General features: G+C 56.2%; 2 protein-coding genes across 2 annotated transcripts; both read left to right on the top strand.

The window, feature by feature from the left end:
- The first annotated feature begins 256 nt into the window (after positions 1-256).
- LOC108495287 (carboxypeptidase N subunit 2-like) lies at positions 257-2,982 on the top strand. Its single transcript, XM_017810850.1, has 2 exons — positions 257-415; positions 1,189-2,982. Exons 1-2 carry the CDS (start codon positions 404-406, stop codon positions 2,821-2,823), a joined length of 1,647 nt encoding a protein of 548 aa, XP_017666339.1. The 5' UTR covers positions 257-403; the 3' UTR covers positions 2,824-2,982.
- A 1,053-nt stretch (positions 2,983-4,035) lies between these two features.
- Positions 4,036-9,567, top strand: LOC108495140 (leucine-rich repeat extensin-like protein 5). The gene is made up of 2 exons (XM_017810462.1): positions 4,036-5,419; positions 6,931-9,567. Exon 2 carries the CDS (start codon positions 6,934-6,936, stop codon positions 9,565-9,567), a length of 2,634 nt encoding a protein of 877 aa, XP_017665951.1. The 5' UTR covers positions 4,036-5,419; positions 6,931-6,933.
- The last annotated feature ends 3,154 nt before the right edge of the window (positions 9,568-12,721 follow it).

Here is a 12,721-nt window from a genome sequence, read left to right as displayed (position 1 = left end):
CTCTCGTGTCACAGATGCTTCTAGCATCATTTCCCAGTGAGATTAATAAAGTCCTGGGGCTGTCCTAGGGGGTTTCTGGAAGCAAGCCTGCTGACCTCAGTGTGGAACTGGAGCCACCCCTGTCACTGTCCCTGGGCCAGTGGATGTCCGGGGCCAAGACCCCACTTCCTTGCCAGGATGTTCACGGGCGGCTGCCTCTGGCCTCACCTCCAGTCCTCCAGGGTTGGGTTATTTTTCAGTATTCCAAGGACACGGGTTGTTGTTGCCGATAAGCAGTGAGGGGCAGTTCCGCCCCAGCAGGAACAGCTCGTCTGCTGGCTTCCCATCCGCCTCAGAAAACACTGTCCCATCTCAGCAAGCAGCATCCCTGCAAACCTGCACAGGTTTGCTGACCATCTCCACGATGCCACATTCGGTAAGTGGTGGGGCCACAGTGCTTGGGTAGTTTGGGGGGCCTGGAACAGGTGGGAGCCACTGCTGGCTCTGGTGAAAACAAGCGAGGTGGTGGAAAGGAAATGCCAAGCCCAGCGCTGCTCTCAAGTGTCGGAGTAAGTCCAGGATAGCCCCACTGATGAGGGGTGTCTGCAGGGGTTGGGCAACATTCCCCACCATGAGGCAGCACTGGCGGGTATCCCAAGTAAGGAGGGACTGGCAGAGGTCTGGAGGTCACTGCCTCAAAAAGTGCCTCCCATGGGCTGGGAATAGGCATTTGATCAGGCTGAATATCCCTTGGGGACATTTAATGCTGCTCTAGTTGCTTGTGGCAAAAGAAGTACCCGATGGGCAATTGGAAATACAACTGCTGGAGCCCACTTCTGTTGCCCCTGACGCAGAGCAGCCCTTCAGCTTTGTCCCCATCACCCACTGTGTGCAGCACAGCCCTCTGCTTCACATGCTCCCCTGCCCCTGAGCCTGGCTTCGTGCCCTTGGAGACATCTCATGAGGCTACAGGTTCCCACCAAGACAGTTTCCTTCCACAGACCCACATGGGTCTCACCTCAGTCACTGCTCTGCAGGATGTGGGGATCTTTGGTGAGGGTGGCACCACTCTAGTTGTAGTATGGCAGGCTGAGACAGAGGGTAAGAACCCTGGGGAGAGATGTGGGAGGGAAGCACTCCCCATTCCTGCCTGTGGGTGCAGATTTCTGCCTTGTCGAGGCAGGGGGTGAGGCTTGGATCCTTCTACAGTGCAGGGTGGTGATCTGCGTGCTGCTGGGGCTGGGGTCCCTGCTGGTGAGGGGGCTGCCCCCATCCTGCCCCCATACCTGCCAGTGCTACGACACCTCCAAAGTCTTCTGCTCAGACGAGAGGATGCGGGAGATCCCGGCGGGCCTGCCAGGCAGTGCCACACAGCTCTTCTTTGTGGAGACAGGCCTGAGCAGTGTCCGCAGGGGGGCCCTGGGCACCAGTACCACCCTCACCAAGCTGGTCTTCCTCAACAACAACATCCAGGAGCTGGAAGCCGGTGCCTTTCAGTGGCTGCCCAGCCTGACCGAGCTGGAGGTGTCAGGAAACCCCTTGCCAGCAGTCAGCCTTGGGGTGCTGATGGGGTTGACCAACCTCAGCAAGCTCTCCCTGGGTGCCAATGCCATCAGCTCCTTGCAGCCAGGGTTCTTCACTGCTGCATGCAGCCTGCAGGACCTGCGCTTGTCAGGGAACAGGATTGTGGCATTGCCCCCTGGCATCTTCCACCCACTCCGGCAGCTCCAGGCCCTGGACCTATCACGGAATGTCCTGGTTGAGCTGCCAGAGGGGCTGCTGGCCCCACTCACTGCCCTCCGCCTCCTCAAACTCAGCGACAACCTGCTGGTGCGGGTGCCCCCCGGCGCTTTCAGGGCACTTGGCCAGCTGACTGAGCTCCACCTGGATGGTAACCGGCTGGAGGAGCTGCCACCCGGCATCTTCAGCGGGCTGGGGGGGCTGCGGTGGCTGCAGCTGCAGCACAACGCCCTGGGCAGCCTGGCCCCCGACATCTTCACTGGTCTCCTCAACCTCACTGTCCTCAGCCTGGAGGGCAACCACCTGGTCACCCTGCCTGCCACCCTCTTCACTGGCACACCCGGCCTCCTTCACCTCTCACTGGGTCGCAACCAGCTGGAGACGCTGCCCCGGGAGCTCTTCTCCAACCTGTCGGCACTGCAGACCCTGGTGCTTTCCCACAATGCCATGGACCACCTGCCCACTGAGGTTTTCCAGGGACTGGCAGCACTGACAGCACTACAGCTGAGCCACAACAACCTCTCCAGCCTGCCAGCAGGGCTCCTGGCTGGGCTGCCCCTCCTCACTGCCCTAGCACTGGACCACAACCGCCTGGCGCGCCTGCCTCTGGGGCTCTTTGATGCCAATGATGAGCTGGTGCGTGTGGGGCTGTCTGACAACCCCTGGGCCTGTGACTGCCGCCTTGCCTATCTCCTGCACTGGCTCCAGGGCTTTGCCGAGCCCCTCATCCATGGGCAACCCTTCTGTGCCAGTCCAACTGCTCTCCAGGGACAGTCCCTGCTGCAGGTCCCCCGGGGGCAGCTGGAGTGCCCGGGAGGACCTGGTGTCCCTCCAGAGGAAGGCTGGGACAGGGATGCTCCAGGACAGTGCACCTACAGCAACCCTGAGGGCACTGTAAGCATGGTCTGTGATGCCACAAGCTGCCAGCAGCTCAGCCTTCGCCTCCCTCCTCCTCCTCCTCCTGAGCAAGTGCAGGGGTTGGGGCCGGCGTACCAGGGTGCCTGGGTGCTGCACTCCCACTGTGGCACACTGCAGGTCAGTGTCCTTGTCACAGCACAGAGCGGGAATGAGGCCACATCGCCAGGTCTCCCTGCTGTGCCCTAGAGCTCAGGCAGGTGCCAGCTTCTGCACTGGAAACCTCTGAACCAGCCTGGGAAACAGCACCCAGTCTTGCTCTGCTACCCCTGCCTTGGTCACCAGCCATCACTGAGCTCTCCACAACAGCTGGCCTGGTGGTATTTATTCTCCAAGCTATGTGTTTCCTGTATATTTCAAATATAATTAAAATGTATATATTATTTCTGTGCAACCAGTTCCTATGGCAGAGAGAGGAATTGTTCTGGTCCCCCACATCTGCCTGTGTACTTGGGAGAGGCAGTGAAGGTCGATGTGATCCACTGGGGTCTGGTCTGGGGCTGTGCATGGTATGGTGTGGGTGCAGGTGCATTGTGGTGAGTAGGTGGCTCTTTGGCACGCTCATGGTGTGCTCATCTCTGCCCACTGCAGCCCACCAGCCCCACCTCCTGCCCTGCTTCCCTTGGCACTGCAGACACCCAGCTGCAGCCTGCCAATAACTCTCAGGGCATGGTTTTGGGGTGTCCAAGGGAAGCATGGGTGAGTGCTACTGACTACCCAGCAAGGGGCATGGGCTGCCTGGCTGCAGGGTGAGCTCCAGCCCAGGCATCCACCGGCTGGTCCCCCCCTACCCTGCCAGGGCTTGGTCTGCAGCCCTGCAGCCTGGAGTTGGAATGCAGGAAATTCCACCTGAACAGGAGGAAGAACTTTACTGTGGGGTGACTGAACAGGTTGCCCAGCAAGGCTGTAGTCTCCTTCTCTGAAGATACTCAAAAGCCACCTAAACAGAGCATTCAGCAACGCACCCCAGGGAGCCCTACTTCAGCGGGGAGGTTGGATTAGATGACTTCAGTGGCCCATTCCACCCCTCATCTATCCTGTGATGCTGATTCTGTGACCCGTGGAGAGGAGACACAGAGTCCCAGCAGCGCTGCCCACGCAGGGGGTGGCAGGCAAGGTGGGTGCTCCCGCGGGAGGAGCGGGTGTGGGTGCACACACCGGGGTGTAACTGCGTGTGTGTCTGTGCGTGGTGGTGGGGCGGTGCTGCGGCACCATCTCGCGGCGATAGGGACAGGGCTCCGCGGGCCGGGCAGCGCCGGGGGATCCCTCCCTGAGCCCCGCCGCCCGCCTCGGAGCGCCCCTCCCCGCCTGGACCGGCCCGGCCCCACTGCTGGGCTGTGTGTCCTTGGAGCTCCTGCCCTGCTGCTGCCCACCTGGGGTGGGCAGGGTCTCCCCTTGGCCCCACCTGCCCTGGCAGTGGGCTGCGATCCCAGCCCTGCTTTAGCCTCTGGGTTAAAGAAATGTGTGAATGTGGCATTTAGGAACATGTTTTAGTGGTGGACTTGTCAGTGCTGGGTTAACAGTTGGACTCGGTGATCTTAGAGATCTTTTCCAACCTACATGGTTCTATGACTGCCAGCCCCATGCTCCTGGGAGCAATGCAGACAGGCAGCACTGCTTCCCAGATACAATTCTGCACAATCATCCTGCTGTCTCTCCCAAATGGGGGACTGCCACTGTGCTTCAGACATCTCCCAGGCGATGCTGGCATGGCCACCTCCAAGCCTGGACCAAGGGTACTACAGCTGGATGCAGTTCCCCAAACCCTGGCACAGCTGCCACACTGTGGCCTGGGGTGGCTGGTTGCAACCCTGTTGTGAGCTCTGTCCCCTCATGCACTTCAGCTCCCGCCACTCTGCAGCTTCTGGAACAACCTGGCACCAAGTGGGTACCTGGATGCATACGGCATTGATGTTGGAAAGGAATAAGGCTGTTGAAAATGTGCAGTGGTTTGTTTTTAAATTTGCCAAGTAAGGTGCAATGAAGCCCAGCAAGCACAAGCTGAGCCTTAAGAAGTGCAGGTGAAAACTAAAGAAGACATGTTTAAATGCAATCAGTGCAATTACCCGTTGGGAAGTGATGGATACCCAGTCAGTTCAAGTCTTTGCATCAAAAAGAGTGTTTCTTCCCACAGGATGCCCTGCACCAGCCAGCAGCACTGGGTGTCCCTGCAGGAGGGTCTTTGGCCTGTGTTAGGGTGCAGGACAGGACACTCAGCCCCAGCCCTCTGGTGTGGAGCTGTGGGGCTGAGCACAGAGCGTGGACGTCGGCATATCTGTCCAGCCACACATGTTATCACTATTATGAGCATAAACAAATGGCTCCAGAACTGCACCTTTAGCTACATAAGCTGAATCCTGAGGAAGGAAACAGCTTACTGTTGTGTTGGTGGGGGTGGTGCCTATGACGCTGGTGGGTTATGCTGCTGGAGATATGGGACTGCAGAGACCATTGGCTGCAAAACAGGCTGGCCTGGAAATCTTCAGGTTTCCCTGGATGTGACTAGTCAAGTGGAGCAGGGAGATAACGCTTGGGAGTACGTGACTGAGTCCTCTCCGAGGGGTTTCTGCCATGGCCTCCCACACCGGCGCACAGCTCTGCTGCCGCCTCCCCGGCTGTCCCTTATCTCCCCACGCAGACCTGTGCCCTGAACTCACTTGAAACCAGGCCCTGGGCCTGGGCTGCAGATAAAGAGCTGGCCAGGTGATGGGACCCCCATCCGGTGTCCTCACTCCACATGTGGTTTGTTCCTGCAGCCTGGACTTGTCTGTGAGTGCTCCACCAAGTAAGTGATACAAAAGCTTTTTTTGTTCTTTAAAATGTTCTGGGAGGGGCCCTGTGGGGGGCTGTTGATTGTTTCCTTGCAGCAAGAAGCAGGAGAGGCTTCACTGCCATGAGCTGGATGGGGATGCCCCTTCATGACCCTGCACTGCAGGAGGGTGGGACAAGCAAGGGATCACACTGAGGGTTTTAAAAGAGCTTTGCAGTTCAGAACTGTCTGTTTTCATCCCCATGCACCCAGCTGTTTCCACCTGCACATTTCACCCACTGTGCTGCTCCTGCAGTTGAAGTGAAGCAGGCACTTTTACACCAGCAGCCCCAGCTCCTCCACCTGAGTCTCCCTGAGGAGAGGATGGGCAGGGATCAGCAATGGCTTCTGCCCTGGGCAACCCTGCAGGGCAGCCGGCACAACCAATGTCAACACCTCCCATTGGTTTCTCTTCAAACCCAATGGCTTTCAGCCTCCTGTATTTGCTGAGCTCTTAACATTTAAAAAAACCCAAACTTCTCACAGCTAATGTACCCTCCCAACATAAGGTTTTTGCATGTCAGCTTTGACGGACACCAAGAAGCAACCTATAGCTGTTTTCCCTGCTCCCACCCACGGCTGCAAATCAAAAGTTGGAAACTGCGATCCCAGTGCAATGTTCACGGCCCTTAAACCCCAGCTAATATGTTAGCTGAGTGTTTCCAAATGTTTCCATGGAAGTGGTGGGCTCTACTAATGGGTGTGGATCAGTGACTTCACTTCCTACCTGCAAGACCAGAGCCCTAAACCTTAGGTAATAAAGAGTTCATCTATGGACATTTCATAGTGTTTTAACAAGCCTTGCTCTAAAGCTTGGTTGCTGCTCATTTCTGTCCGACAGAGCTGCACAACTAAGGCCAAAATATGGTGCGATTAGCAAGAATCCTGAAAAGGAGATGCTTAGGAACCATGTTTTAAATGATTGCCCTGAACTGAGAGAAGCAGCAAGGAAATAGCAAGTCCACCCAGCATGGTGTGGAAATTCTGAGTACACAAGATCCTCTGGTCTTGGCTGCCTCCTGGGACCCTTGTTGATCCCCCATTAGCAAATGCAGGGCTGACTGCTCCTGTTGTTGCATGAATGGGCTGTTTCCCTGCTGACTAACTGGACCCACTGGGGCAGCACTAATGGGCAGCAGCACTTTGCCTTCTTCACCCAGGCAGACACCAAGCCTGCAGCTGAGACATGGGAGAAGGAGGGCAGAGAACACACTGTCCAGCCCTTGTCCCCCTGAAGCATCTACCAGTGCCAAGCCATGAGCTGGCTCGCTCTCCCTCCCCATCCCTCTGTACCACAGCAGTGAACTCATCTAAATGCAGTGTGTGTTTGCTTGTATGGTCTCTCTCTTTCTTATCGAATGAGTTATGATATATGAGTAGAAGAGTCCCGAGAGCTGAACAACAGTGTGATGCCACGATTCATGAGCTGTGAACACAGGTTTTTTGTTCTTCATAACTGATTTTTTTAAACCTTTTTTTTTTCCAAGACAATGTACCAGCATTTCCTTTTCCTTTTCTTCCTCTCCTTCCATCCCCATAAATGCCAAGATCAAATCCTGGGTGAAGATCCATATGAAATGCCCAAAGACTACCAGCAGGTCTACAGAGGGACAAAAAATGATGTCAAAGAGATCCCAAAGATTGCAAAGCCCTTCATTTCTGAAATGATCTTTGTGCAAACCAGCATCACTGCTATAAGGAAAGGTGCCTTCAGGTACATGCCCAACCTGATCAAGATTTTGTTTATTGGCAACAAGATCAAGACAGTTGAACCTGGAGCCTTTGATAATCTGGACAAGCTGAGGGACTTGGATATCTCTGGTGCCTCATTAGAAGAACTATCTGTGGGAACTTTCCAAAACCTCCCAAGCTTACAGAGGCTGGAGCTGAGAGACAGCCAACTCAGATACATCCCCAAAGGCCTCTTTGATGGGCTGGAAAATTTGGGAGAGCTCTCCCTGCATATCAATGCAATCCCTTCCCTTCCAGAAGGCATTTTTGATTCTCTCATCAATTTAACCTTTTTGGACCTGTCTAGAAACAGGATCACAACTCTTCCTGTGAATGCTTTTAGCAAACTTACCCGGCTGCAGGTTCTCCGGCTGTATGAGAATGAGTTGCAAGACCTCCCAGAGGGACTGTTGGACAGCCAGATGGAGCTGCTGGAGCTCAGCCTCCAGAGCAACAGGCTCAGGGCGCTGCCACCCATGTTCCTGAGAAGCCTGCCTCACCTGGAGAAACTCCTCTTGGACAACAATCTCATCAGGGTTCTCCCACCTCAGGGCTTTTTTGGTTTAAACAAATTGAAGCTGCTGACTCTGGGTTCAAACCATATCATGGAGCTCCCCTGCTGCCTTTTTGACACCATGCCACACTTACGGGAGCTGGACCTGGGCAGGAACAGTTTGGCCACACTTCCAGATGGCATCTTTGTCAACCTCACATCCCTTGGAAAACTCATCTTGTCCCACAACCAGCTGTTAGCCCTGCCAAGAGGAGCCTTCACTGGGCTCAGCAAGCTTCTGGACCTTCAGCTGGACACAAATCAGCTCTCTGCTCTGGATGAAGAGGTCTTTGCTTCTCTCCCAAATCTGAAAACCCTCAATCTTCGAAAGAACCAGCTGGAGAGTGTTCCCCGAGGGCTCCTGGACCCCCTGAAGAAGCTCAGCTCAGTGTATCTGAGTGGTAACCCATGGAGATGTGATTGCAACCTCTGCTCCCTGCACAGCTGGATCCTGAGTAACAGTGAGAAGATCAAATTGTCCACCCAAGTCTCATGCAAGAGCCCACCCCATCTGGCAGGGCAAGCAGTTACATTGCTGAGGGATGACCACTTAATTTGCCCAGCTACTCTGCCTCTTTCAGCTTCTTTTACCCCATCTCTGCCATTTAACTCCACATCATCACAAAGGATGTCAACTTTGCCATCACTTGGAGGCTTGTCCACAGCAATGCCAACCTTGCTGTCATTGGCAGCCTTTCCCATCAGGACACTGACAACTGTTCTGTCACCTGTGGTCACCTCTGCTATGTTGCCAACTGTCCCAACGGAGGGCACCTTCAGCACTCCATTGCCAACCGTGCCATCTAAGGCCTTTTTCACCACCCCACCATCAGCTGTGCTTCAGAAGGCCTTAAGCAACAGCCCATCAACAATCAGTGTGCCCAAGTCCTTCATCACCACACCATCAACAACCGTGGTACCAAAGGCCTCCATCACCACCCCATTACCAACTGCGCTGCCAGAGACCTTCATCAACACCCCACCAACAACTGTGCTGCCAACAGCCTCCACTGCCACACCATCATCATCAACCGTGACACTCAGGGCTTTCATCACCAGCCCATCACCAGCTGTGCCAACTTCAACCATCGTAAGCCTACAGTCTCCTGGGGCCACCCACCCAGAACCTGTGCCATCCACTCTAGCTTCTGCCACCATGCAGGTGCCAACAAGCCCGCTGGCAGCCACCACCAGACATGTGCTTCCTGTTCTTCTGGTGCCCACCAGACCACTGGCAACCACCACCAGACGAGTGCCTCCTGCTCTTTCAGTGCCCAGGGAGAGGCCAGCCACCATCCCACAGGGAACACCCAAACCCTCCCTTGTCTCAGCCCCCTCCATGGCACTCTGGCCATCCCCCAACAGTGCTGCACTGGGCACGGTCCCACTGGCCTCACACTCCCCATCCCACCATGCTCCTGCACCAGGCAGGGAGCAGGACCATGCCACCACATGGGACTTGTCCCCAGCTAGCACCCAGCCCACCCCCAGTGCTCCCCAACATGCTCCTGCCCCGGCAGGCACCGTCCTATTCCCAACGCCTCCCACCCCTTTGCCGCCAGACCACACGAGCCCCTTCCCGGCCTCCCCGCCCCTGGCCCCCAGCGGTCATCGTGCCTGGGGCTGGTCCCTGCGGGCCAGTCCACGGCAGTGCCGGCTGTCCCTGGCGCTGGGGCTGGCCGCACTGGCGCTGCAGGCAGCCTGCACGCTGCTGTGGGGGATGCTCGCCCTTCTCCTTCACCAGGACACGCGACACCGCCCCGGGCCGCCTGTGAGGCTGCTGAGCCTTCAGGCTCTGGCTGATCCGGGGACCCCCGAGCCAGCTCAGGCACCACTTTAAGCTTCGCTGCCCCTGTGTGACCTGGGCTGTGCCCGTTGTCCTTCTTTGGGATATGGAGCCGTGCTGGCCGCAGGGTGTGCGTATCCCTGGGGCTGGGGACCCAGCACTCAGGCTGTTCCCAAGGTGGGGGACCCAGCACCCAGGCCGTTCCCAGGGTGGGGGACCCGACACCCTGGCCGTTCCCAGGACAGGGGTCCCAGTAGCCAGGCCGTTTTGGGATGCCTTCCAACTGACGCCCGGCGATGCTCGCAGACTGGAACCCTATACGCGATGTCCCTGCATGACGGCCCTTCTGCCAAACGACACTAGATGGCATCCCGACACAGGCAGTGGCTGCCACCGCCTTCCTGCGGCCACTGAACTGCCAGAGCCCCCGCACACGCCGGCCAGGACCCACTGCACCGCGGACACGGCCACTCTTGCTCGCAGGGTCAGGAGCCCCGGCCCGAATCGACTCGCCAGCCCTGGAAGGTACCTGCAGTCCTTGGGGAAGAACATGCCAAGGCTTCCTGCCCCGCGCCCTGTCTTCTTCCCCGTGCCATATTACGGGATGTGTCAGTGCCTGTACTCCTCTTCCCCTCTCCTGTTCCCCTCTTCCCCTCTCCTGTTCTCTTTCCTCCTCTGTGATATTAAAGCCCCCCCTGCACCTCTGGGCTGACAAGAGGATTATTTTCATCCCAATGCTTTTCTTGCCATGACCTGCTGTGGGGTGTTCCTGTTGCTTGCTGGAGTGTGGGGTCCCCAGTAGGTGCCAGCCATTGGAGACTAGTGTAGGACCAGGGCTGCACACCCTCCACAGGCAGCAACACAGTGAGACAACAGATATGCTTTTCTTCCCCCTCTTAAACCTCATGTCCCCCAAAACCTCTTGACAATGCTGCTTGCCCTGGCCCCTCTGGTAGAGTGATGTTTCAGCGTGGCCAGCCATGTACTTTTCTACCATGACCTCACCTGATGCTGAGCCCCTGCTGCAGGCTGGACACTGGCTCTTGGGAAGCTTAGGAGGAAGGGGCTAATGCTCCTTACAACTGAAGGGTTGATGTGCACCTTCACCTCCAGTCCTGGGCTCCTGCAAGGCCTAGGGAAGCACCAAACTGCAACAAAAGAGAGGTTTCTGCCATTGCAGAAAGTGCTGAAACCTTGCCTGGGAAGCTTTATTCCAGAATTTGAGCCAATGAACACAGGAGTTGTTCCCTGATTTCGGTCTCTGGGTAGCTTTTTGGCTCTAGGCTCAGTGTTGACTTTGCCCTGTGCAAGGTAAGCTGCTCCCAAATTCAATCACTCCAGTTTCTAGAGTTGCAGGTGTCTGTCTTCAACTCCTTGCCTTTGCCACTGGCACCTGCTCTGTCCTGTCCTGCCTTTGAATGCCCTTCCCCTGTTGTGGGGCTGCCTGGCTTTGCGGGGTCCCAAGGGGAGAGTCCCTGAAAATCAATAGTCTGGACATGTGTTTTGCAAGGAAAAAAAGAAAAGCAGCTCAAAAACCTCCTTGCCAGCAAGCCCTGAGCCTGGTGCCCAGTTCCCTGGGCCCAGTTCCCTTGCCTGGTGTAAGACCAGGGAAGGGGGAAAGGGGCTTTGTGTTAGGGTACGTGCCTGCAGCTATGCATTAGGGACCTGGATATACCTCTTTGCTAAGAACCTGTGCAGTGTTACAGGCCCTTCGGCTATTCCTTGAAGTCCTGCTGACGGCTGTGAAATACGGGAGGCGAGCGTAGGGCAGCACATCTGGGCGGGATGGAGCGAGCAGCTCCGGGGCTGGGGCTGGCACGGCAGGTAATGAGATACAGATGAGGGAGAGGGAGTGTTTTTTCTGGCAGTCCAGATGGACTCGGCTTAATACTTGATTTAGAGGGTTTGAAAGTGGGGCCTGGCTGCTGGGGAACAGACCCCGAGCACTTCCCGGGGCAATGAGGGGGGGTCTCCGCTGGCTTTTCAGATATTTAATGGCCCAGCGCAGTCTAAACAGGGAAGTACTTCGGGGTGAGATTAGCACAACATAATCACATCTTAAAAGGTCTTCGGAGACACAAGGCACGTCCGCTCTTGTATTAATTACTTGTTATTAATAAAGCTGGGGTCAGGCACGAGGTGTTCTCTCTGGAGCGGGCTGGTTCCCTCTTTGCAGAGTGGTGGTGTATCTGAAGGCAGCACAAAGCCTTCCAGCCTCCACCTGTGCCCATCCGGCTCTGGAAACCAAATGGCTAACATTCCTACAGCTGCCTTTAAAACTAATTTGCCCCATAATACCCCAAAAGGGCCATGTCTTTCTAAGTGCCCAGAACACCTCAGAGTGCTGTAAAATAATGACAGCCAAGGGTGTTCTCAGCACGGGAATTTCCTGCTATGATTGATTTCTAATTTGCAATGAAAATACAGCCGCCCATGTTCCCGGGGCCAGGCTGGTGCAGCTGGCTCACAGGCAGGAGTCACCTCTCTCCATCACGTTAGGAACAATCCTTAGAGCGCTACAGCTGGGCTGGAATGCCCAGGATTGCCCATGCACTGAACGAGATATCACCTCCCTTCACTCTCCCTCTGCTTGCTGCTCCTTGCATAGGATGCCCCTGGTTTTTGCTTGGGGAAAAAAAAAAAGTGTGAGCATCCCTGTGTGGCATCTCCAGGCTGCTTGTGGCACTGTACACCTCTTCCTGGTTACTGTGATTGCCCGAGGTCCTCATAGCTCACCTCAGGCGACCAAAGTTAGAAGCAGAGACAGGACACCATGCATGTGTGTCCTAGAGTAGTGCTGGGATCAGGAGTCTCCAGCATGGCCTGGAGGTTTCAGAGCTGCCACTGGCTCTCTTCCTGCCCTGTGCAGGTGAGAAGTGGTTCCCACAGCTCTGTCACTCATGCTGCAGTGCCGACCTATAACCCCTCTGCCTGTCAGCCCTGCTGGGAGACCCCCACACTGCGGGTGTGCTCCTTCCACCTGCCTCTGTTCCCCTTCCTGCCCCTGGGGCACCCCATGGGCAGAAAAGGGGCTTGTGAGAAAGAACTCTTTATTGTGGCTGGTGGGAAGTGGGGCAGTGAACACCTGCATGAGGGGATTTGCACAATAACCTGGGTGAGCAGCAAGCCTGGGCTTTTGGCAGGCAAGTTTCACTGCTGGCTTATGATGGGAACATGTCCCAACTCGTGGCCACGCTGCCATGACTTC

This window comes from Lepidothrix coronata, unplaced genomic scaffold, assembly GCF_001604755.1.
Source record: "Lepidothrix coronata isolate B3197 unplaced genomic scaffold, Lepidothrix_coronata-1.0 Scaffold29, whole genome shotgun sequence".
Lineage (NCBI taxonomy): Eukaryota > Metazoa > Chordata > Aves > Passeriformes > Pipridae > Lepidothrix > Lepidothrix coronata.
The sequence above is the reverse complement of the archived record's forward strand: the minus strand, read 5'-3'. Positions and strand labels throughout refer to the sequence as shown.

Coding starts and splice junctions, on each gene's coding strand:
- LOC108495140 (XM_017810462.1), top strand. CDS start 6,934: ATGTACCAGCATTTCCTTTTCCTTTTCTTCCTCTCCTTCCATCCCCAT.